The sequence below is a fragment of the Hyla sarda genome, chromosome 2 (assembly GCF_029499605.1).
Source record: "Hyla sarda isolate aHylSar1 chromosome 2, aHylSar1.hap1, whole genome shotgun sequence".
Taxonomy (NCBI): Eukaryota; Metazoa; Chordata; class Amphibia; order Anura; family Hylidae; genus Hyla; species Hyla sarda.
Window position 1 is genome coordinate 220411866 of NC_079190.1, and position 26708 is coordinate 220438573.

The following is a 26708-nucleotide window of genomic DNA, read 5'->3' on the forward strand; positions in this document are numbered from 1 at the left end:
TTGCTTATTAACTGGGACAAGTCCGTTCTGATGCCTCTGGACCCCTTGCCAGATATACCTCAAATTGCTGTCTCTAAGATACAGGTGGCCTCTAGCTTTAAGTACCTGGGGATATATATTACTCCCTCTGTACATGATTTCGGCCCTCGTAATCTAATCCCTCTTCTAGATAAGAGCTCCCAATAAATATCTATCTGGTGCAGGCTCCCAATCTCAGTGATTGGCCGTACAAATCTAGCTAAAATGGTCCTTATGCCGCAACTGTTGTACGTTTTGCAGAACTCTCCGGTGTGGATTGCGATGGCCCACTTTAAAAGGATTTAGCGACTTTTCCGACATTTGGTATGGGGGGGTGGGACTGCCAGAATTAAATTGGAGACGTTACAGAGGGGTAAATCATCGGGGGGACTAGCACTACCGAATCCGTGGCTGTATTATATTGCGTTGCAGCTACATCAGGTGAGGGGGTGGGCATCTCTTTCCACATTGGGTCCTACGGGAGGTAGAATACCGCTACACATTCTGGAGATTGGGGCTCTCACCAGACCTCCTGACTCTTCTCCCACAACTCGATTACTTTGTAAACTATGGGGCCACGCGAGGAAACTGCTAGGCATAACAAGTTATCTTAAATTCACACCGCTGTGGCGTAACCTTGGTTTGTCTGTCTTTAATTCGTATGCTGAGGCTGAGTTCTGGGAGAGGAGGGGACTCTGTGAACTGGGTCAATTGGTTGATCAGGGGGTGGTTAGGTCTTTTGAGCACTTACAAGACTTTGCCCTACCTCACTCCTCTTTTTACCGTTACTTGCAGATCCGCCATGCCTATGAAATTCAGAATAGGTTGGGACTGTTAACTGTACAGTCTAATCCTGTACTAGAGTCACTTGTCACTAAGAGAGAGTCAGCCGGTGTGATTTCTTGACTTTATGGGGAGTTACTTAGTTTTTATCACGAGGGCTTCCCACTGACGGTCCGTTCTAAATGGGAGGGGGACCTTGGGGTACCCCTTTTTGTCTATGTCGGAATCTAACCGGCTATCCCAGCTGTTCTTTCTACATAGGGTGTACAAGACTCCACTGTTTCTACACAAGATAGGTGTTAGGTCTGACTCTGCTTGCCCACGTTGTGGTGAGTTAGGGGCACACCTGGTTCATATGATGTGGACGTGCTCCTGCCTAGCTGTGTATTGGACTGGGGTACTACAACTCATTAAGACAGTCTATGGAGTGACTATACCTAGGGCCCCCAAGGAATGCTTGCTGGGACTGATAGGCTGCAGTCAAGAGCCCTCTATGGTGGAAGTTGGTATTCTGAAAGTCTTATACCAGGCCAGGAAGCTGATTGCACAATTCTGGATCAGATCCTCCCCTCCGAGGGTTGCTGATCTTATAACTAGGGTGACACATGTAGTGAAATTGGAAAAAGGTATATACATTAAGCGCAAGGTGGAGCGGAAGTTTGAGGGTATTTGGGGACCCTGGGTGCAGAGATTTGACCCCCCTTAGGGCGCCTCTTGTTGGTGGGATGTTTCTAAATGTGTGGCTGCGTGCGGTCTGGTTGGCAAGTGAGATGCTGAAGTGGCGGATTCTACGTGTGCTTGCCCTCCTGGGATGTATGATGTGGGAGGATGTTTGTCCTGTTGGACGGAAATTGGGGTGGTATTTCTAAAGGGGTCTGGTGGAATGTGCTCATCTGTTCTTTTCTGTCAATGTGGTACTTGCGTTGGAGCTTGTTTATGGCTTATATATGGTATGGGCGGAGGAGCTTTTGTGGGGGAGGGTTGAGACGGATTTGTTTTGTATGGGGGGTGGGGGGGGGTGTTGGGTGATGCCTGTTATTGTTAAACTGTGAAAAAACTTAATAAAAACTATCTGATTTAAAAAAAAAGTTCTGATCCAATTCCCAGCCACGTCTCCTCTTCATCACTCTCAGTTTTTGAGCCTGTAACGGAGGATGAGGATTCCAGGCTCCTCTCCTCCGCCCGCCCGACTACCTGCTCTAGTGACCCCATGCCTTCACACCTCATCCAGTCTCTCTCTCCTGCTATCAGCTGTCACCTAACTAAAATCTTTAACCTCTCCCTCTCTTCTGGGGTCTTACCCTCCTCATTCAAATACTCTATCATAACCCCACTATTGAAAAAACCATCTCTGGACCCATCCTGTACAGCCAACTATCGACCCGTCTCAAATCTCCCCTTTATCACCAAACTCCTGGAACGCTTGGTCTACTCCCGCCTTATCCGCTATCTCTCCGAGAACTCTCTCCTTGACCCCTTACAGTCTGGTTTCCGCTCCCTTCACTCCACAGAAACGGACCTAACCAAAGTCACTAACAATCTTCTGACGGCCAAATCAAATGGTAATTTCTCTTTACTGATTCTCTTGGACCTGTCTGCGGCTTTTGACACTGTGGATCACCAACTCCTCCTCAGTAGTCTCCGCTCCATCGGTCTCAAGGACTCTGCTCTCGCCTGGTTTTCCTCCTATCTCTCTGGCCGCTCCTTTAGCGTCTCGTTTTCTGGCTCTACTTCTTCTCCTCTTCCCCTTGCTGTCGGGGTTCCCCAGGAATCGGTCCTGGGTCCTCTACTCTTTTCACTCTACACATCCCCCATTGGAAAAACAATCAGTAGATTTGGTTTCCAGTACCACCTCTATGCTGATGACACCCCACTCTATACCTCTTCCTCCAACATCACCCCTGCACTCCTACAGAATACCAGTGACTGTCTCTCTGCCGTCTCAGACATCATGTCCTCTTTATATCTGAAACTAAATCTTTCTAAAACAGAACTTCTTGTTTTTTCTCCAGCAACTGATACTGTACCTAACCCTGACATTTCCATCTCGGTATGTGGTACTACCATAACTCCCGGGCAGCAGGCTTGCTGTCTTAGAGTTATACTTGACTCTGATCGGTCTTTCACTCCCCATATTCAGTCTCTTTCACGTTCATGTCACCTGCATCTCAAAAACATTTCCAGAATCCACCCGTTTCTCACTACTGAAACTGCTAAAACTCTCATTATTGCTTCACTCTCATTATTGCTTCACTATTGCTCGACTACTGTAACTCTTTACTAATAGGCCTTACTTTCTCCAAACTCTCTCCTCTCCAGTCCATCCTTAATGCCGCAGCCAGACTCATCTTCCTCTCCAGCCGCTACACCGACGCCTCCTTCCTGTGCCAGTCACTACACTGGTTACCAATTCAGTCCAGAATACAGTACAAAATCCTCAGTCTTACACATAAAGCTCTCCACAATGCTGCACCTCCCTACATCTCCTCTCTCATCTCTGTCTACCATCCTACACCTTCTCTCCGATCTGCTAATGATCTCACACTAACATCTTCTATAATCCGAACTTCTCACTCCCGTCTCCAAGACTTCACTCGTGCTGCACCGGTTCTCTGGAATGCTATCCCTCAATCCCTCAGACTCAACAACAACATCCATAGTTTCAAATGTGGCCTAAAAACACATCTCTTCAGACAGGCCTATAACATTCTTTAATTGGCCTCAACATATCCTCAACATATCCCCACACCTTTTGTTTGAATTGTTTGTACCCCATAATTGTAAGCGCTGCGGAATCTGTAGGCGCTATATAAATAAATAAATAATATACTTTGGTTAAAAAAAATGAAAAGTTCTATGTTTTATTTGTGCTTAAAAAAGCTCAAGAGCACATTTTCCCCTATCTCATACACAGTCTTAGGACCGAGGTCCAAACACAGAAAGTGCAGCCGGGAGGGCTGAGGGTGTGTGTCCAACCAACAGCATATGGCAGTTAAGTGTGAGAGGAGCTATGATTGGATGAGGCTGGACACACCCCCTCAGCACTCCAGGCTGCACTTTCTGTGTTTGGACCTCGGTCCTAAGTCTGTGTATGAGATGGGGGAAAATGTGCTCTTAAACAAAGTATATTAGAAATATTTTTTATTTACCATAAGGAGTACAATAGCAAAAATTTATATTAATGAGAGTTACCCTTTAAGGACCAAGCCCATTATGACCTTAAGGACCAGAGCATTTTTTGCACATCTAACCACTGTCACTTTAAGCATTAATAATTCTGAGATGTTTTTACTTATGAATTTGATTCTGAGAATGTTTTTTCGTGACATATTCTACTTTAACATAGTGGTAAATTTTCGTTGAAATTTTCATGAAAGATTGGAAAAGTTAGAATTTTTCTGACTTTAAAGCTCTCTGCTTGTAAGGAAAATAGACTAAATTATATATTGATTCACATATACAATATGTCTAATTTATGTTTGCATCATAAAGTTGACATGTTTTTACTTTTGGAAGACATCAGAGGGCTTCAAAGTTCAGCAGCAATTTTCCAATTTCTCACAACATTTTCAAAATCTGAATTTTTCAGTGACCAGTTCAGTTTTGAGAGGCCTTAATATTACAAATACCCCATACATGACCACATTATAAAAACTGCACCCCTCAAAGTATTTAAAATGACATTCAGTAAGTGTGTTAACCCTTTAGGTGTTTCACAGGAATAGCAGCAAAGTGAAGGAGAAAATTCTAAATCTTCATTTTTTACACTTGCATGTTCTTGTAGACCCAGTTTTTGAATAAAAGGAGAAAAGGCCCCCCAAAATTTGTAACCCAATTTCTCTTGAGTAAGGAAATACCTCATATGTGGATGTAAGGTGCTCTGTGGGTGCACTAGAGGGCTCAGAAGGGAAGGAGCGACAATGGGATTTTGGATAGAGAATTTTGCTGAAATGGTTTTTGGGGGGCATGTCGTATTTAGGAAGGCCTTATGGTGACATAACAGCAAAAAAAAACAAAAAAAACACATGGCATACTATTTAGGAAACTACACCCCTCAAGGCATGTAAGAAGGGGTACAGTGAGCCTTAACACCCCACAGGTGTTTGGCAACTTTTCGGTAAAGTCATATGTGTAAATGAAATTTTTTTTTTCATTAAAATGCTGTTTTTTCCCCCCAAATAAAATTTTTTTGCAAGAGGTAATAGGAGGAAATGCCCCCCCCCCCCCCAAGTTTGTAACCCAATTTCTTCTGAGTAAGGAAATACCCCATGCGTGGATGTAACTTGCTCTGCGGGCGCACTACAATGCTCAGAAGAGAAGGAGACACATTTGGCTTTTTGAAAGCATATTTTGCTGAAATTGTTTTTAGGGGGCATGTCGCATTTAGGAAGCCCCTATGGTGCCAGAACAGCAAAAGAAAAACCCCACATGGCATACTATTTGGGAAATACCACCCCTCAAGGAACATAAGAAGGGGTACAGTGAGCCTTTACACCCCACAGGTGTTTGACAAGTTTCTGCTAAATTTGGACGTGAAAATAAAAAATTAGATTTTTTTCACTAAAATGGGGGTGTTACCCCAAATTTTTCGTTTTCACAAGGGGTAATAGGAGAAGAAGCCTCCCAAAATTTGTAATACCATTTCTTCTGAGCATGGAGATACCCCATATGTGGATGTAAAGTGCTCTGTGGGCGAACTACAATTCTCAGAAGAGAAGGAGCGCCATTGAGCTTTTGGAAAGAGAATTTGTTTGGAATGGAAGTCAGGGGCCATGTGCCTTTACAAAGCCCCCATGATGCTAGAACAGTGGACCCCCCCACATGTGACCCCATTTTGGAAATGACACCCCTCACAGAATTGAATAAGGGGTGCAGTGAGCATTTACATCCCACTGACGTTTGACAGATGTTTGCAACAGTGGGCTGTGCAAATGAAAAATTAGATTTTTGATTTTCATGGACCACTATTCCAAAAATCTGTCAGACACCTGTGGAGTGGAAATGCTCACTCCACCCCTTATTACATTCGGTGAAGGGTGTAGTTTCCAAAATGGGGTCACATGTGAGGGGGTTAACTGTTCTGGCTTTGTAAACATACCTTCAATTCCGAACACATTCACTCTCCAAAAGCCCAAGCTCTTCTGAGCATTGCAGGGCACCTGCAGAGCACTTTACATCCACATATGGGGTATTTCCATACTCAGAAGAAATGGGGTTACAAATTTTGGGGGGCTTTTTTCTATTTTCTCTTGTGAAAATGAAAAATGTAGGATAACACCAGCATTTTAGTGAAAACATTTTTTTTTAATTTATTTTCACATTCACCTTTAACGAAAATTCATCAAACACCGGTCCGGTGGTCTCACTATACCCCTTTTTACGTTATGTGAGGGGTGTAGTTTCCAACATGGGGTCACATGTGGGTATTTTTTTTTTTTTACAGGTGTAAGAGCTCACGTCCACGGCACTCGTCTTTGATCCAAACTTTATTAACTGCTACGACAGACAACAGGCAGCAATTGTTTTGCTCACAGAGCTTCTTCACAGCCTACTTCCCAGAGGCTATCCCTCCTCCTTAAATAGTTCCCAGATACAAAAAACTTTATTGATCAATACAAAATTTCAAGTGAACTTCTTAATATTTACATATTTTAAAAAATCTGTGTCGTGAAAACTCATAATACACAGTAATAAAGAAATAGCTAAAAAAGCACAGTAAGGTTAGTATAACGCCAGCAAGCAAATGCTGCGACTGCTAATTAAGAAAATACATTAATATCCTGTCTTTCATTCAGACCCAGGGGGCCCAAAGCACCCGTTTTCAATATCAAGGCAGTCTCACATCGCAGTAGTTCTTGGTGGCGATCACCTCCCTGTTGCAGAACCTCAACACGTTTTAAACCCATAAACCTCACACATTTTGGGTCTGAATCGTGAACTTCACACATATGTTTGATTAATCTAGGTGATCCAATCTTAGTATGTAGGGATCGGACATGTTCGTTAAAACGTTTAAACAATGGGCGAATTGTCTTGCCGATATAAAAATGTTTACAATCACACACTATGGCATATACTACATAAGGGGTTTGACACGTAACAAAATCCCTAATAAAGATTTCAGTTTGACCTAACCGGATAAATTGTCCCACCAGGAGACTGCTGCAACAGCGGCAGCTCCCACATTTTATGGTTACCCTTGGGAACCGCATCACGCAGCCAACCTCTGGGGGAGGATGTATCCAACCTCCCTTTTATCAGCATGTCCCTGATATTTCTACATCTTTTAAACGACACCAACGGATTGCATTGAGTTTTAGCCTTCAACAAAAGATCATCAGTAACTAAATGCCAGTTCCTTCTTATAGCAGCCTTAATGCAATCATTCATTGTGCTATGTTTGAAAGTAAAAGAAAAACTATCCATCTTCTGTCTACGATCTGTTCTGTAAAGTAAATGTTGTCTGTTGCAATGTTTTGCTTTTTCCCACGCCTTCTTAATCACTGGGGTCGGGTACCCCCGTTCTTCTTGCTTTTTACTAAGGATGTTAGCCTGTGAATCAAAGGATGTATCGTCATTATTGATGCGGCGTAACCGGACAAATTGTCCGTATGGTAATGATTCTTTTATGTAGGAGGGATGATAACTATCATAGTGTAGTAATGTGTTTGAGGCGGTTGGTTTGGTATGAACGGTGGTGTGAATCTCAGTGCCTACCAGTGTGATATCTACATCTAGGAATGTGGCCTTTTTATTTCCAAAATGACTGGTAAAGGTCATATTGTAGGTATTACTATTCATATAAGCAACAAAAGAAGAGAATTCTTCCTCAGACCCCGACCAGATGACAAAAATGTCGTCTATATATCTAAGAAATAGACGAATATGACGTAGAAAGTGGTTGCTAAGGGAGAAAACCATCCGCTCCTCCAAATCCCCTAAAAAAATATTGGCGAAAGTTGGTGCGGCCGGGGTGCCCATCGCGGTGCCCACCCGCTGCCAATACCACTTCTGACCGAACTGGAAGGCATTGTGACTGAGGACAAAAAATAAAGCTTTGCAGATAAAGTCAGCAAAATCATTGCTAGACTGCGTGTGACGCAACTGGTGTCTCACAGCCTGCACACCCGCATCCTGGGGGATGGGTCGCAAGCTTATAGTCCTCTTGCCACACCATCTGGTCTAAGTGGCCTAAAAAATCGCTGAATGAGACCTAGGAAGAAACAACCGCAAAGGAAAAATTACTATTGGACCACAGACTCTGGTTCTGATTCCAGCACGGAGCTATCTGCACCGAAAGGGACCCCGGTGAGCCGAGTGGCAAAACAGGGGGAACACCCTTTAGGAGGCGCACCCGGAGGGGCCGCAAAAGAAGCAGCAAACACGCAAGTGGGTGTGAAGCGCAAACAGGTCTCCTGGCAGAAGTAGGGGAAGCTGCTGCGCGGGACACCACAGGTACCTCTATTTCCATTATCAATTTAACTGATATTGTTCTTTCTAAAGAGTGCACATCGATATTGTCTAAGGGTTTACGTTTTTGTATACCTCAACAGTTTGATTTGACTGAATTTCAGTTAGATTTAAACCGGGCCATCCGCAAGATGAACCTGTTTAACCCCTTAAGGACGGAGCCCATTTTCACCTCTAGGACGAAGCCCTTTTTTGCAAATCTGACCACTGTCACTTTAAACATTAATAACTCTGGAATGCTTTTAGTTATCATTCTGATTCTGAGATTGTTTTTTCGTGACATATTCTACTTTAACATAGTGGTAAATTTTTGTGGTAACTTGTATCCTTTCATGGTGAAAAATCCCAAAATTTGATGAAAAAATTTTAAATTTTGCATTTTTTTAACTTTGAAGCTCTCTGCTTGTAAGGAAAATACCCCATAAATGACCCCATTATGAAAACTGCACCACCCAAAGTATTCAAAATGACATTCAATAAATGTTTTAACCCTTTAGGTGTTTCACAGGAAAAGCAGCAAAGTGAAGGAGAAAATTCAAAATCTTCATTTTTTACACTCGCATGTTCTTGTAGACCCAATTTTTGAATTTTTACAAGGGGTAAAAGGAGAAAATGTATACTTATATTTGTAGCCCAATTTCTGTCGAGTAAGGACATACCTCATATGTCTACGTAAAGTGTTCGGCGGGCGCAGTAGAGGGCTCAGAAGCGAAGGAGCGACAAGGGGATTTTAGAGAGTACGTTTTTCTGAAATGGTTTTTGGGGGCATGTCGCATTTAGGAAGCCCCTATGGTGCCAGAACAGCAAAAAAAAAAAAACACATGGCATACCATTTTGAAAACTAGACCCCTTGAGGAACATAACAAGGAATAAAGTGAGCCTTAATACCCCACAGGTGTTTCACGACTTTTGCATATGTAAAAAAAAAAAAAAAAGAAAACATTTTCACTAAAATGTTGGTTTTCCCCCAAATTTCACATTTTTAAAGGGTTAATAGCAGAAAAGACCCCCCAAAATTTGTAACCCCATCTCTTCTGAGTATGGAGGTACCCCATAAGTGGACCTGAAGTGCACTGTGGACGAACTACAATGCTCAGAAGAGAAGGAGTCATATTTGGCTTTTTGAGAGCAAATTTTGCTCGGGGGGCATGTTGCATTTAGGAAGCCCCTATGGTGCCAGGACAGCAAAAAATACCCACATGGCATACCATTCTGGAAACTAGACCTCTTGAGGAACGTAACAAGGGATAAAGTGAGCCTTAATACCCCACAGGTGTTTCACGACTTTTGCATATGTAAAAAATAAAATAAAATATTTCACTAAAATGTGGGTTTCCCCCCAAATTTCACATTTTTGCAAGGGTTAATAGCAGAAAAGACCCCCCAAAATTTGTAACCCCATTTCTGCTGAGTATGGAGGTACCCCATAAGTGGACCTGAAGTGCACTGCGGACGAACTACAATGCTCAGAAGAGAAGGAGTCATATTTGGCTTTTTGAGAGCAAATTTTGCTCGGGGGGCATGTTGCATTTAGGAAGCCCCTATGGTGCCAGGACAGCAAAAAATACCCACATGGCATACCATTTTGGAAACTAGACCTCTTGAGGAACGTAACAAGGGATAAAGTGAGCCTTAATACCCCACAGGTGTTTCACGACTTTTGCATATGTAAAAAAAATAAAAATAATTTCACTAAAATGTGGGTTTCCCCCCAAATTTCACATTTTTGCAAGGGTTAATAGCAGAAAAGACCCCCCAAAATTTGTAACCCCATCTCTTCTGAGTATGGAGGTACCCCATAAGTGGACCTGAAGTGCACTGCGGGCGAACTACAATGCTCAGAAGAGAAGGCATCATATTTGGCTTTTTGAGAGCAAATTTTGCTCGGGGGGCATGTTGCATTTAGGAAGCCCCTATGGTGCCAGAACAGCAAAATATCCCCCACATGGCATACCATTTTGGAAACTAGACCCCTCACAGAATGTAATGAGGGGTACAGTGAGCATTAACCCCCCCCCCCCACTGGTGTCTGACAGATCTTTGGAACAGTGGGCTGTGCAAAATTTTTCATTTTCACGGACCACTGTTCCAAAGATCCGTCAGACACCTGTGGGGTGTAAATTCTCACTGCACCCCTTATTACATTCCGTGAGGGGTGTAGTTTCCAAAATGGGGTCACATGTGGGTGTATTTTTATTTTTTGCGTTTGTCAGAACCGCTGTAACAATCAGCCACCCCTGTGCAAATCACCTCAAATATACATGGCGCACTCTCCCTTCTGGGCCTTGTTGTGCGCCCCCAGAGCACTTTGCGCCCACATATGGGGTATCTCCGTACTCGGGAGAAATTGCGTTACAAATTTTGGGGGGCGTTTTTCCCTTTTACCTCTTGTGAAAATGAAAAGTATAGGGCAACACCAGCATGTTAGTGTAAACATTTTTATTTTTTTACACTAACATGCTGGTGTAGACCCCAACTGTTCCTTTTCATAAGGGGTAAAAGGAGAAAAAGCCCCCCAAAATTTGTAAGGCAATTTCTCCCGAGTACGGCGATACCCCATATGTGACCCTATTCTGTTGCCTTGAAATACGACAGGGCTCCAAAGTGAGAGCGCCATGCGCATTTGAGGATCCCCCTGAAGGGACAGGAGTTTGGTGGCAGGGGTGCCAGCCCTCCTATCCCTGCTATTGGTCGGCCGAGGGACCGACCGATAGCAGACCGGGGGAGGGGGGGGGTTAAAGTTCGGTTCCCCTGCTTTGCCCACCTATCGGTGTCCGGGCAAAACGGGGGAACCGTCCAGGGAAGGTCGGCGCCGAAGGTCCCTACCTGGATCCCGGATCCCCGAGCGCGATCCTCCCCCACGTGCGGCGGCGGCGGCAGCAGTAATACTTCCGGGTCCTGCTAGGTGAGTTGTTGCCTAGCAACATCCGGAGGGCCACAGTTTACAGTGGTCTCTAAACCGTGACCCTCCAGATGTTGCAAAACTACAACTCCCAGCATGCCCAGACAGCTGTTTGCTGTGTGGGCATGCTGGGACTTGTAGTTTTGCAATATTTAGAGGGGCTCAGGTTGTAGATCACTAAGTGGTCTCAAACTGTAGCCCTCCAGATGTTGCAAAACTACAACTCTCAGCATGCCCAGACAGCAGTTTGCTGTCTGGGCATGCTGCGAGTTGTAGTTTTGCAACATCTGGAGGGCCACAGTTTTGAGACCACTGGACAGTGATTTACAACTTGAACCCCTCTAAATCTTGCAAAACTACAACTCCCAGCATTCAGGAACAGCATAAGGCTGTCTTGACATGCTGGGAGTTGTACTTGCGTGCCTCCAGCCATTGCATAACTAGATCTCCCAGCATGCCCTTCCGCAATCAGTACACGCTGGGAGTTGTAGTTTTGCAACAGCTGGAGGCACACTGGTTGGAAAATACTGAGTTAGGTCATAGAACCTAACTCAAGGTTTTCCAGCCAGTGTGCCTCCAGATGTTGCAAAACTACAACTCCCAGCATGCATGGTCTGTCAGTGCATGCTGGGAGTTGTAGTTTTGACCCCACTCCCGTGTGAATGTACAGGCTACATTGACACTGGCGGCGGATTACAGTGAGTTCCCCGCTACAAATTTGAGCTGCGGCAAATTTTTCGCCGCAGCTCAAACTCCTAGCGGGAGACTCAGTGTAATCTGCCGCCAGTGTGAATGTAACCTAAAAACACTACACTACACTAACATAAAATAAAGAGTAAAACACTACATATACACACGTACACTGCCCCCCCACCCCCCCTCCCCAATAAAAATGAAAAACGTATTGTATGACAGTGTTTCTAAGATGGAGCCTCCAGCTGTTGCAAAACAAAAACTCCCAGCATTTCTGGACAGCAATTGACTGTCCAAGCATGCTGGGAGTTTATCAACAGCTTGAGGCACCCTGTTTGGGAATCACTGGCATAGAATACCCCTATGTCCACCCCTATGCAAGTCCCTAATTCAGGCCTCAAATGCGCATGGCGCTCTCACTTTGGAGCCCTGTCGTATTTCAAGGCAATAGAATAGGGTCACATATGGGGTATCTCCGTACTCGGGAGAAATTGCGTTACAAATTTTGGGGGGCGTTTTTCCCTTTTACCTCTTGTGAAAATGAAAAGTATAGGGCAACACCAGCATGTTAGTGTAAACATTTTTATTTTTTTTACACTAACATGCTGGTGTAGACCCCAACTGTTCTTTTTCATAAGGGGTAAAAGGAGAAAAAGCACCCCAAAATTTGTAAGGCAATTTCTCCCGAGTACGGCGATACCCCATATGTGACCCTATTCTGTTGCCTTGAAATACGACAGGGCTCCAAAGTGAGAGCGCCATGCGCATTTGAGGCCTGAATTAGGGACTTGCATAGGGGTGATTCCCTGTTGGTGATTCCCAAACAGGGTGCCTCAAGCTGTTGATAAACTCCCAGCATGCTTAGAGAGTCAATTGCTGTCCAGAAATGCTGGGAGTTTTTGTTTTGCAACAGCTGGAGGCTCCATCTTAGAAACACTGCCATACAATACGTTTTTCATTTTTTTGGGGGAGGGGGGGGGGGGTGGGGGGGGGCAGTGTACGTGTGTATATGTAGTGTTTTACTCTTTATTTTATGTTAGTGTAGTGTAGTGTTTTTAGGTTACATTCACACTGGCGGCAGATTACACTGAGTCTCCCGCTAGGAGTCTGAGCTGCGGCGAAAAATTTGCCGCAGCTCAAATTTGTAGCGGGGAACTCACTGTAATCCGCCGCCAGTGTCAATGTAGCCTGTACATTCACACGGGAGTGGGGTCAAAACTACAACTCCCAGCATGCACTGACAGACCATGCATGCTGGGAGTTGTAGTTTTGCAACATCTGGAGGCACACTGGCTGGAAAACCTTGAGTTAGGTTCTATGACCTAACTCAGTATTTTCCAACCAGTATGCCTCCAGCTGTTGCAAAACTACAACTCCCAGCGTGTACTGATTGCGGAAGGGCATGCTGGGAGATCTAGTTATGCAATGGCTGGAGGCACGCAAGTACAACTCCCAGCATGTCAAGACAGCCTTATGCTGTTCCTGAATGCTGGGAGTTGTAGTTTTGCAAGATTTAGAGGGGTTCAAGTTGTAAATCACTGTCCAGTGGTCTCAAAACTGTGGCCCTCCAGATGTTGCAAAACTACAACTCGCAGCATGCACAGACAGCAAACTGCTGTCTGGGCATGCTGAGAGTTGTAGTTTTGCAACATCTGGAGGGCTACAGTTTGAGACCACTTAGTGATCTACAACCTGAGCCCCTCTAAATATTGCAAAACTACAAGTCCCAGCATGCCCACACAGCAAACAGCTGTCTGGGCATGCTGGGAGTTGTAGTTTTGCAACATCTGGAGGGTCACGGTTTAGAGACCACTGTAAACTGTGGCCCTCCGGATGTTGCTAGGCAACAACTCACCTAGCAGGACCCGGAAGTATTGCTGCTGCCGCCGCCGCCGCACGTAGGGGAGGATCGCGCTCGGGGATCCGGGATCCAGGTAGGGACCTTCGGCGCCGACCTTCCCTGGACGGTTCCCCCGTTTTGCCCGGACACCGATAGGTGGGCAAAGCAGGGGAACCGAACTTTAACCCCCCCTCCCCCGGTCTGCTATCGGTCGGTCCCTCGGCCGACCAATAGCAGGGATAGGAGGGCTGGCACCCCTGCCACCAAACTCCTGTCCCTTCAGGGGGATCGAGGGTGTCTCGGACACCCCCGATCCCACTCATTTTCCGGGTCACCAGTGACTCATATGACCCGGAATCTCGCAGATCGCAGGTCTGATTTGACCGGCGATTTGCGCGCATCGCGGTCATGGGGGGGTCTCGGCGATGTGCCGGGATGCCTGCTGTTAGATAACAGCAGTCATCCCGGTCCGATTACAGCTACCGGTGACGCAGCGCTCCCGGAACCCCGCGACGTACATGTACGTCGCCGTGCGCCAAGTGACACTTCGCGGCGCCGTACATGTACGTCGGGTTAAATACTTTGCTATTCATAATACTACTTCTACCATGCCTACCAGCTCCAAATGTATAGAAGAGGAACCTGTCAGATCGGATATACGGGGTATAGTTTTTACGGCTCCATTGCGAGTCAGGAACAGGATGTGATACGTGAGTTATTGGATCTATCACCAGAGGAATCTTTGGTTACAGTGCCTACAACAGATAACTTTTCAGGAGGTGTCCCTTCCAATTTTAACCCCCCCCCCCCCTGCCTGCCGGTTTATCTATTGAGCAATTTCGTGATCGGGTCTTAGATGATGTCAGAGCACTGATATACCCGACCCCCTCTGAGAATATCTCATTGGGGGAGAAAATGGCCCTGAAAGAACTCAGTTCATGCCCAGACATAGTAGTGAAACCAGCGGACAAGGGGGGCAATATAGTCATAATGACAAAGGAATACTATTTACAGGAAGCTGCACGTCAGCTAGGTGACACTGAGACTTATGTCCCCCTTGACTCCGACCCCATTAGGAGGTACCAGGACGGTCTACGAAATCTCCTCAGCTAAGGGGTTGAGAGAGGTTTCTTCTCTCCCCACTTTGCTGAGAAATTGATCTGGAAATACCCTCACCGACCGTACTGGTACTTCCTACCAAAGACACATAAAAGTATGATTAGCCCGCCAGGTAGACCTATAGTAGCGGGCAGGGGCTCGGTAACTGAGCCCCTGTCACGCCACCTGGATTGGTTGCTACGTCCCATCCTCCAGACCCTACCGTCCTATATTAAGGACACTGGCAATTTTTTAGGCCACTTAGACCAGATGGTGTGGCAAGAAGACTATAAGCTTGCGACCCTGGATGTGGAGAGCCCGTACACCCGCATCCCCCAGGATGCGGGTGTGCAGGCTGTGAGACACCAGTTGCGTCACACGAAGTTTAGCAATGATTTTGCTGACTTTATCTGCAAAGCTTTATTTTTTGTCCTCAGTCACAATGCTTTCCAGTTCGGTCAGAAGTGGTATTGGCAGCGGTGGGGGACCGCGATGGGGACCCCGGCCGCACCAACTTTCGCCAATATTTTTTTAGGGGATTTGGAGGAGGGGATGGTTTTCTCCCTTAGCAACCACTTTCTATGTCATATTCGTCTATTTCTTAGATATATAGACGACATTTTTGTCGTCTGGTCGGGGTCTCTTCTTTTGTTGCTTATATGAATAGTAATACCTACAATATGACCTTTACCAGTAATTTTGGAAATAAAAAGGCCACATTCCTAGATGTAGATACCACACTGGTAGGCACTGAGATTCACACCACCATTCATACCAAACCAACCGCCTCAAACACATTACTACACTATGATAGTTATCATCCCTCCTACATAAAAGAATCATTACCGTACGGACAATGTGTCCGGTTACGCCGCATCAATAATGACGATACATCCTTTGATTCACAGGCTAACATCCTTAGTAAAAAGCTAGAGGAACGGGGGTACCCGACCCCAGTGATTAAGAAGGCGTGGGAAAAAGCAAAACATTGCAACAGACAACATTTTCTTTACAGAACAGATCGTAGACAGAAGATGGATAGTTTTTCTTTTACTTTCAAACATAGCACAATGAATGATTGCATTAAGGCTGCTATAAGAAGGAACTGGCATTTAGTTACTGATGATCTTTTGTTGAAGGCTAAAAACTCAATTCAATCCGTTGGTGTCGTTTAAAAGATGTAGAAATATCAGGGACATGCTGATAAAAGGGAGGTTGGATACATACTCCCCCAGAGGTTGGCTGCGTGATGCGGTTCCCAAGGGTAACCACAAATGTGGGAGCTGCCGCTGTTGCAGCAGTCTCCTGGTGAGACAATTTATCCGGTTAGGTCAAACTGAAATCTTTATTAGGGATTTTGTTACGTGTCGAACCCCTTATGTAGTATACGCGATAGTGTGTGATTGTAAAATTTTTATATCGGCAAGACAATTCAGCCATTGTTTAATTGTTTTAACGAACATGTCCGATCCCTACGTACTAAGATTGGATCACCTAGATTAATCAAACATATGTGTGAAGTTCACGATTCAGACCCCAAATGTATGAGGTTTATGGGTTTAAAACGTGTTGAGGTTCTGCAACAGGGAGGTGATCACCACCAAGAACTACTGCCATGTGAGACGGCCTTGATATTGAAAACGGGTGCTTTGGGCCCCCTGGGTCTGAATGAAAGACAGGATATTAATGTATTTTCTTAATTAGCAGTCGCAGTACTTCCTTGCTGGCGTTATACTAACCTTACTGTGCTTTTTTAGCTATTTCTTTTTTACTGTGTATCGTGAGTTTTCACGACACAGATTATTAAAAAATATGTAAATATTAAGAAGTTCTCTTGAAATGTTGTATTGATCAATAAAGTTTTTTGTATCTGGGAACTATTTAAGGAGGAGGGATAGCCTCTGGGAAGTAGGCTGTGAAGAAGCTCTGTGAGCAAAACAATTGTTGCCTGTTGTCTGTCGTAGCTGTTAATAAAGTTTGGATCAAAGACGAGTGCCGCGGACGCGAGTTCTCACACCTGTGATAATTACCTCTGCTGCTGCTGGTCCGCTCGTAGCACCGTCTGAATACTGGACGGCGATCCTCCGTGTACCTGCCAAGCCCCATTTAAGACGGCATAGAAGCAAGGTAGTGCCAGTGTAATTCTTCTCTTCGGATTAATTTTTTTACGTTTATGTCAGAACCGCTGTAAAATGAGCCACCCCTGTGCAAAACACCAATTTAGGCCTCAAATGTACACCCGCAGGTGCCCGCAGGACATTTTACGTCCACATAATGGGTATTTTCGTACTCAGGAGAAGTTGCGTTACAAATTTTGGGGGTCTTTTTTTCCTTTTACTTCTTGTGAATATGAAAAGTATGGGGCAACATCAGCATGTTAGTGTATAAAATGTTTACAATAACATGCTGGTGTAGACCCCAACTTTACCTTTTCATAAGGGGTAAAAGGAGAAAAAAAAACACCAAAATTTGTTAGGCAATTTTTCACGAGTACGGAAATACTCCATATGTGGCCCTAAACTGTTGCCTTGAAATATGAAAGGGCTCCGAAGTGAGAGAGCGCCATGCACATTTGAAGCCTAAATTAGGGATTTGCATAGGGACGGACCCAGATGCAAGAATTACACTTGCCTCCTAAACCAATATTACCCTACAGCAGTGTTTCCCAAACAAGGTGCCCCCAGCTGTTGTAAATCTCCCAGCATGCCTGGACAGTCAATGGCTGTCCGACAATACTGGGAGTTGTTGTTTTGTAACAGCTGGAGGCTCTGTTTTGGAAACAGTGCCGTACCAAATGCTTTTAATTTTTATTGGGGGGGGGGGGGGGGGGTGTAACTGTGTAGGGGTATGTGTATATGTAATGTTTTACCCTTTATTTTGTATAGTGTAGTGTTTTTCGGGTACATTCACACGGGCGGGGGTTTACAGCAAGTCTCACGCTGGGAGTTTGAGTGGCAGGGGAAAATTTGCTGCATCTCAAACTTTCAGCATGAAACTCACTGTAAACCCCCGCCTGTGTGAATCTACCCTGCACATTCACAATGGGGGGGGGGGGGGAGAAACCTTCAGCTATTGCAAAACTACAACTCCCATCATGCCCTTTGGTTGTCCATGCATGCTGGGGGTTGTAGTTATGCAACAGCTGGAGGCACACTGGTTGAAAAACACAGAGTTTGTTACTTAACTCAGTGTTTCGTAACCAGTGTGTCTCCAGCTGTCGCAAAACTACAACTTTCACCATGTACGGTCTGTCAGTGCATGCTGGGAGTTGTAGTTTGCAACAGCTGGAAGCACACTGGTTGCGAAACTCTGAGTTAGGTAACAGACTGTGTTTTTCAACCATGGTGCCTCCAGCTGTTGCAAAACTACAACTCTCAGCATGCACTCACAGCTGAATGGCATGCTGGAGCTGTAGTTATGCAACAGCTAGAGGCACACTACTACAACTTTCAGCATGCCCTTTGGCTGTCCATGCACGCTGGAAGTTGCAGTTATGCAACATCTGGAGGCACACTTTTTCATAGAAAAAATGTGCCTCCAGCTGTTGCATAACTACAACCCCCAGCATGCACAAACTATCAAAAGGCATGCTGGGAGTTGTAGTTGTGCCTTCTGCTGTTGCATAACAACAACTCTCAGCATGCCCTCTTTTACATGCTGGGAGTTGTTGCTAAGCAACAGCAGGAGGCCAGCCATACCTCCTGCTGCTGCACTCTGTCCGACCAGCCTGCCTGCCGCCACCGCCAACTCGCTCCTGGGGCCCGGATCCCGCTGCCGATGGCGGGGATTGTGGGCCCCCACGTCAGGTACAGACTCCCGGCACCCGCTCTCGCCCTCCAGAATCTGAGTGATTTCAGCGGTGGGAACCGGAATTCCCACAGGCGTACAGGTACGCCACCTCACTCCTGCTGCTAAAGGGTGATAGATGCTGTCTTGGATGGCACCTATCACCTTTTTTTGGGTTACCGGGGACCAGACTGACCCGGAATCGCCGCAAATCACCAATATGAATCAACATTGGGGGCTCAAACCCCAGGGGTTTGCATGGGTGCCTTCTGAGTGATTTCAGGTACGCCCTGTGTCCTGAAGGGGTTAAAGAAAACATGTCAGTTATGTTTGCCTTGTTGAGAGCTGCCTAACTTAGGGACACACCCTTTGTTTCCAATGGTCTTTCCCTTACGCTAGGATGTGGTTTAGCATCAAAGAACCTACATCTGAAAGCAGGCAGCATGTGGCCAGAAAAGAGACTACTGCCATTGACCACCCACCCATGACAGCTTTCTCCCCATTACTCCTTACCATATTTCCGACTGAACAATTCATTAACCTGTTCCCTCAGCTGCCGAGCTTTGTCTACTTTAATTGTTTTCTCAGGGTCTGCACCTACAAAACAACATAAAAAATCATTACAAATTTTAAAGGAAGTAGTAGACAAAAAGTCTACTTCTGCCAGCAGAGGCTCCATTAACTGGATGTTCCATCCCAGAAGTCTCATAGACTTTAATTGTACTTCCAAGATGGGATGTTCTACAGTCTGTCTAATCATGTGATTTTCAGTGCTAGTCTAGGGCAACAGGATTGCACTTTTAGTTTAACTGTATCCAGCTGTCTGCCATCCTGAGAGTAACGCTTTCAAATGTATCTCTAAGATTACACGAGCCCGACTGAGAACAAAAAATTGTGTTTTTGTCCTCCAGTCTGGTGGCATATGTCATTATTACACAAAACATTAAATATGGTATAGTGTAATAGACTATGCTATTTCATATATAGAGTAGGGCAAAAAAGTATTTAGTCAGCCACCAATTGTGCAAGTTCTCCCACTTAAAAAGATGAGAGGCCTGTAATTTTCATCATAGGTATACCTCAACTATGAGAGACATAATGAGAAAAAAAATCCATAAAATCACATTGTCTGATTTCTAAAGAATTTATTTGCAAATTATGGTGGAAAATAAGTATTTGGTCAACTACAAACAAGCAAGATTTCTGGCTCTCACAGACCTGTAACTTCTTTTTTAAGAGTCTCCTCTGTCCTCCACTCGTTACCTGTATTAATGGCACCTGTTTGAACTTGTTATCAGTATAAAAGACACCTGTCCACAACCTCAAACAGTCACACTCCAAATTCCACTATGGCCAAGACCAAAGAGCTGTCGAAGGACACCAGAAACAAAATGGTAGATCTGCACCAGGCTGGAAAGACTGAATCTGCAATAGGCAAGCAGCTTGGTGTGAAGAGATCCACTGTGGGAGCAATTATTAGAAAATGGAAGACATACAAGACCACTAATAATTGCCATCAATCTGTGGCTCTACGCAGGATCTCACCCCGTAGTGTCAAAATGATCACAAGACCAGTGAGCAAAAATCCCATAACTACACGGTGGGACCTAGTGAATGACCTGCAGACAGCTGGGACCAAAGTAACAAAGGTTACACTACACCGCCAGGGACTCAAATCATGCAGCACCAGACGTGTCTCCCTGCTTAAGCCAGTACATGTCTGAAGTTTGCTAGAGAGCATTTGGATGATCCAGAAGAGTATTGGAAGAATGTCATATGGTCAGATGAAACCAAAGTAGAACTTTTTGGTAAAAACGCAAATCGTTGTGTTTGGAGGAGAAAGAATGCTCAGTTGCATCCAAAGAACACCATACCTACTGTGAAGCATGGGAGTGGAAACCTCATGCTTTGGGGCTGTCTTTCTGCTAAGGGACCAGGATGACTTATCCGTGTAAAGGAAAGAATGAATGGGGCCATGTATCATGAGATTTTGAGTGAAAACCTCCTTCCATCAGCAAGGGCATTGAAGATGAAATGTGGCTGGGTCTTTCAGCATGACAATGATCCCACACACCACCTGGGCAACAAAGGAGTGGCTTCATAAGAACCATTTCAAGGTCCTGGAGTGGCCTATCCAGTCTCCAGATCTCAACCCCATAGAAAACCTTTGGAGTGAGTTGAAAGTCCGTGTTGCCCAGCGACAGCCCCAAAAAAATCACTTCTCTAGAGGAGATCTGCATGGAGGAATGAGCCAAAATACCACCAACAGTGTGTGAAAACCTTGTGAAGACTTACAGAAAACGTTTGACCTCTGTCATTGCCAACAAAGGGTATATAAAAAAGTATTGAGATAAACTTTTGTTATTGACCAAATTCTTATTTTCCACCATAATTTGAAAATAAATTCTTTAAAAATCAGACAATGTGTTTTTATTGCAATTTTTTTCTCATTATGTCTCTCATAGTTGGGGTATGCCTATGATGAAAATGACAGGCCTCTCTCATCTTTTTAAGTGGGAGAACTTGCACAATTGGTGGCTGACTAAATACTTTTTTTTTACCACACTGTATATATATGGTATTCTGAAAAAAGACAGATCCACTGAATAGATGCCATTATAGTTTAAAGTTCAGTGTATGGCATCTGTCTCAGCTAAGATGTCTTAGCGCCGGAGTACCCCTTTAATGAACTTCACATAAAAAGGACTCATGACGTATACATAAATGGACAACAATATAGCCCATATGGGTAATGTATGCCACTGCTAGGCAGCTTTTACAGCATCCATTTAACAAATACTTTGGGAGATTGTTCTCAGTGTATATGCTAAATGGAGGCCATCAATGCACCATAAATATAGACTATAATATTTGGATATACAGGTTACATATAGACTATAAAAAATTGGAATGCTGGGAGATGCCATTATAATAAATAATACTAAAACTTATACAATTTCACAGGTAGCTAGATACTAGTGGCAATTGTTTGCTGACATACAGAATTTATATTTGAAACAGTTTTTGGATTATAGAATTTACAATAGTTTTTTCCTTTCTCATAGCATATCAACCAAGGTCAGTTTAATAGTAAAACAATCTACATGCATACATGACATGCCAACATAGTGAGACAATTTTCAGCATGGCATTGCCGTACCTGAAATCACAAATCATTCCAGCACTACAAATAATAAGGCTCTCTTTACAGTAGCACAAGGATATATATATATTTTTTTAACACTACCTTTCCATTATTTTTGAATGTAAAAATACCACATACCTGGTACAGTTACTTGAATGATATTGAGGTCCTCAACTCCAGCTGCACTGATCAATTTATTATGTGCCTGTATTATTTCTTAAAGTGATAACAAGAAAAAAAAAATTCAGGCAAATCACATTTCAGTATTTATAAAAGACTAATATTTTTGTTTTACCCTGATCAGATTCACTGATTTGAGCTGAGTATCTCTTGGACTCTGATAATCTTTTCAAAGAGGATTGCCTACACTAATTCACTGTAACAAACACTCAGTTGTGAACCGGACTCAGGACAGGTATTCAGCCTCTACATGTAAATACTGAATGTCTTTATTTTCTGACCGAAAGCTTAGATTGTAAATAAATGTACACAGTTATTACAAATTTTTTACAGTTAATCGTGGAATTTAAATTACTAACTAAAAAAGGCGGAAGAGAAGATCCTGTTAGACAAAACTCATCTTGTACTAGCGGAATACTTACTTTGTGGGTACTGCAAAGTTGTTTCTTTGGTGGCAGCCTCAAACAATTCCGGTCTGATAAAAGATAATTTCATTTAAAGCAAAAACTTAAAAATTCATCTTTCTAAAGGCATGAAGAGCATGAAGTAAAGACTATCTCACTTTTTAATAATAAACTTAATCTTTGCTCGGTTTCTGAGAATTTTCTCCAGCCTAGGAATGCCAAAAGTAGAGGGTCTGCGAAATGGAACTCCTTCAGGAAGGCCTTCAACGTAGAAGTCTTCTGGGTAGGATTCAAACAACGCAAATGGCACCTTAAATGGCTCTTTCATGCCTAGGGCCTCCCCTGGATTAAAAATACATTGTAGTGAAATGTTACTCATACTTTTTCAGAGATGAGAGTTTTCTATGCATTGGAGATATCAAAAGTTATGATTAGTCAGGGGGTCTGGGTGTTTAGACTCCCACCGATTGTTATAATTCACAGGGAGAAGTGTTTAGCTGAGTACTTCTCTCCCCAGCTTGCTGCTATCTCAGTCTCACTGCAGGAGATGGGCTCTATAGGTTTACATCTAAAAGTGAGATAGAAACGACAGAGCCGCGGAGAGAAGCCCTCAGCCAGGCACTTTGCCGGGCTGTACTAAACAATGATTAAAATAGGTCTGAACACCCAAACCCCAAAATATCAAAACTTATAACAACATGTCTCTATGACATGTCAAAAGTTATTTAAAGTGATACTGCCCATTTAACTGCTCCGCTAAGAACATACAAACTTCAGAACTAAATCCATATTCTGCTAGTCCAAACAGTCAAGCTATGAAGAAGTTAGAATCAATTCACACTGTTAATGTACAGCCCAAAAATTTAAATGTTGGTGACATACATTTACTTTTGCACATGCACCACAATTATGGCACAATTTACACAAAAAATAGCGTACATCCCCCTTGCCACATTTGTTATCTGCCTTACAGACACTTGGTTTGTGTTTTAGAAACAGTTTGCACCTAGCGTGACAAGAGCATATGGTTTAGCCCAAAAAAAAAAATCAAAGCTTTGTGGAAAGGGGGCATGGCCTTAAATGCCACAACAAGCATCAATTTCTGGCATAAACTCAGTCAACTGATAAATCTGGCGCATTCTTAGGCTGGGTTCACATGTCATATTTTGGTAAGTATTTTTAACTAAAACCAGCACCAGAACCTACACAGAAAAAAAACTATGGAAAGATTTGCACCTTTTTCTGTGTTTTGGACCCACTTCTGATTTTGGATTAAAATATTAATCAAAATAAAGAAAAATCCAGACTAAAATATTATGGCGGGGAGTTTATCATTTGTGCCTTTTTCACTCCACTTTTCTAACTCTCTATGCACCCAAAAACTGCACATAAATGTGGAATAGGCTATATAGAAGTGACTAGTTATTATCAGATGGCCTTGAAGTGGCCAGTGGGCTTGCTCAAGAGGTACACTAACAACCTGTTGATTTTTTAAATAATAATTAGAAGCAACAGTGTATCATAGTACAAGTTGTGGATGTGCAGCCATGTCTGTTTCTCTATATTTGAAACATGTGCCAGATTTCTCAAAAAGTATTAACCACTGTGAAAAATTTGGGGCATTTTCAGACTCTCTAGTCTAAATTAACACTGTCTTAGAATAAGACAGAACTAGTAAACTGCCCAGCTTTGTGCCATTCTTACTTGATTGGTACCATAAAGCTACTTACCACATTTCTCATCAAACAGTGCTTCAACTTTTTGTTTTAGATCAGTAATTTTAGCATTCCAGACCTCTGTTGTGGGAGGAAATGGGGCAATTAGGTTTAGAAACTTTGAAGACTACATTGCTGCATCAATGGTCCAGTAGCTAAAGGGTTAATCCTATTTTACAAAGAGATGGCATATGACTAGAATATCACATCGATCACTTTATTGATCAGAGAAAGTGCAACTGTTGAGACCTCCCACTACTCTCAGAATGAAGGGGTTGCAGTGCTGAAGTACAGCGGTTTCCCCTTCAGTGTATTGTTAATGAATGTATATCCCTGCACAGGAATGGCCAGGAGGGACAATGTGCAGTGAAACCTTAGAAGGGAAATCGACACTAAAATAATGCTGCAGCCCCTTCATTCACAGGAACGGTGGGGGTTCTGGAATCACAATCTTAGCAATATGCCATAAACTGATGACATGGGAATAATCCTGTAACTGAACATTGTAGAAATAACACAAGTATGTAATATCACAACAGTTTACTGGTACTATTATCACAGCCGCAGGGCCAAAAGATATTTATAAGGAGACTATGATAAATTAAATTCTCTCGTAAGTATGCAAAGCTTTGTTTTAACATGTTATAGCATTATTATAAAAATAGTATCCTACAGGCCAAGGGAAGCACTGACATTACAAAAAAATCTAACTTCTTTTACCAAAGGAGAACTCTCTTCCCCGTGATTTAGGGATCGTTGTGGAGCCATTGGCTTGTGGAGTACAGCAGACTACATTTTTGGATTTATCTAAAATTAAAAAATACACGCATATATAAGTTTGATGAAAATATGTTTTTTTTGTTTAACCAAATACAGCGCTAATCCATAACATTAGCAGAGCGTAGTAATAATATGCCATAGCCATGGAACAGAGAGCAAACATCCAAAGTCCACAGAAAAGGCCAAATAGCCTGGTGCACAGAGCATCATGAGCACAGTAGATTGGTAATCTACAGTTTACACATGAGGTCTCCTCATAGTGATTTACAACAACAGAAGATTTAAAAATGTTTTGTATTTGTTTTTGTTTTTTTAAAGAACAAACCTCTTTAGGTACCACCAACATACATACTTTACTCCTAAATAAGTACTCCAGCAATGTTTTTACTTTGCCTATATAATGCAGCAAAGGCTATTATTAAAGAATAACATCGTTACTCTTTATATGTATTCCTTACGTATACCTGTCTTGGTTGCTGTGTTGTATATGAACTGACCACCATTTAGTTTTTTTTTATTTCTCAGAAGCATCCCCTAATGCTGTCTCATATGCAGCTCCGCAGACTACATTTCTCATTATACCTCTGGCTCTTCAGAGAAACAAAGGTAGTCTACTTACAATGTACTTTCTCTGAGCCACTTCTACTCACAATGCTTTATCTGCTGTCTGCTATTGCACAGCGCTCTCATGCCTACTGCTTATAGCAGCTGACAGGAAGGAACCTATCACAAGCAGGTGGGAAAAGTGGGCAGTATAAAGCTTACATGTCCAAAAATATGCTGGAGTGCTTTATTAACTATGGACACATTATCCTGTAATACTCTCAGTGTGTTCAGATAAAGAAAGTTTGTTATCTTACACAACCGAAACATGACACATGGATCTTACAAGCAGACCTGGACAAACTATAAACCCGGGAAAAGAAACACATCAAAGATTTTATCAGTTTTGCATAAAAAAAAAATCTTGAAGGAGTACTTTAGCAAATTATTTTTAAAAGTAGACCAAAAAAAACAATATACCGGTACTTACCTTCCTCCTCACTCCCACCACCACTATTCTCCCTGGGCTTGTCCCATTGTACAGCGCTTGGGGTGAGTGAATGCACTACCCATTTTGATAATCAGTGGCTGAGGTGGGACATTGCTACAGCTGCTGAATGGCTAAACAGGTAGTGCATGCGCCAATCCCAAATACAGCAGGGGCTGTGCAAAGGGATCATCTCCGGAGGAACGACTGTGGCATTGGAAGAAATAAATGTAAGTATATGTTTTTTTTTTTTCATGTCCCACCTCAAGACTGAGCACATTACATGAATAGAAAACTTAATTTGGAATATCCCTTTAAATAAACAGTACTGCAATTACAGATTTATTTTAATAATAGAACTGTGAAGATCTCAATAAATACTGTATAATGGCCTAGAGAACATGTGTATAAAGTAAACCTCTAAAGTAAAGGTCGCTAGTAGGTCATCAATGCATTATAGACATCTTGTAGGGCTGTAATTTAACTTAATGTAATTATTTACCTCAATACCAACAATTCATAAATTGCACTACATCTTACCATCATCTGCAGAAAGCTTTCCCGGACTTTGTTCAAAATTCTGAACTGCTACAAATAAAAACAATGGTTACACATACACAGTGAACTATGAAGAAAATCAGTTCAATGACAAAAGTGAATGTTACACATTTGTTTAGGGTTTGTTGATAATATAACTAAAAAGGAAAAAGTAGTTACTGTATATTGGTGATGAATATTGGCTCAAAAAAGTAAAGTCACAACTGCAAAAATAATAATAGAAACACTATATAAATACGCTACATGACTAAATCAATCCATGGCAATTACACATAAGTAATGACATTATAAGTAAGGAGACATTGA

General features: G+C 43.1%; 1 protein-coding gene across 10 annotated transcripts in view; it reads right to left on the minus strand.

The window, feature by feature from the left end:
- The window catches only part of GTF2I (general transcription factor IIi), a 113448-nt gene that overhangs the window by 33474 nt on the left and 53266 nt on the right, over nucleotides 1–26708 (minus strand). For 9 of the 10 annotated variants that reach the window (XM_056556428.1, XM_056556422.1, XM_056556426.1 and 6 more), the window contains 7 exons: nucleotides 26385–26432; nucleotides 24755–24841; nucleotides 24050–24115; nucleotides 22478–22661; nucleotides 22338–22390; nucleotides 21874–21951; nucleotides 19104–19187 (listed from right to left, as the gene is read on the minus strand). In XM_056556428.1, coding sequence (XP_056412403.1) covers nucleotides 19104–19187; nucleotides 21874–21951; nucleotides 22338–22390; nucleotides 22478–22661; nucleotides 24050–24115; nucleotides 24755–24841; nucleotides 26385–26432 — 600 coding nt within the window. The remainder of the gene's footprint in view (nucleotides 1–19103; nucleotides 19188–21873; nucleotides 21952–22337; nucleotides 22391–22477; nucleotides 22662–24049; nucleotides 24116–24754; nucleotides 24842–26384; nucleotides 26433–26708) is intronic. The other variant, XM_056556427.1, reaches the window with a different exon arrangement.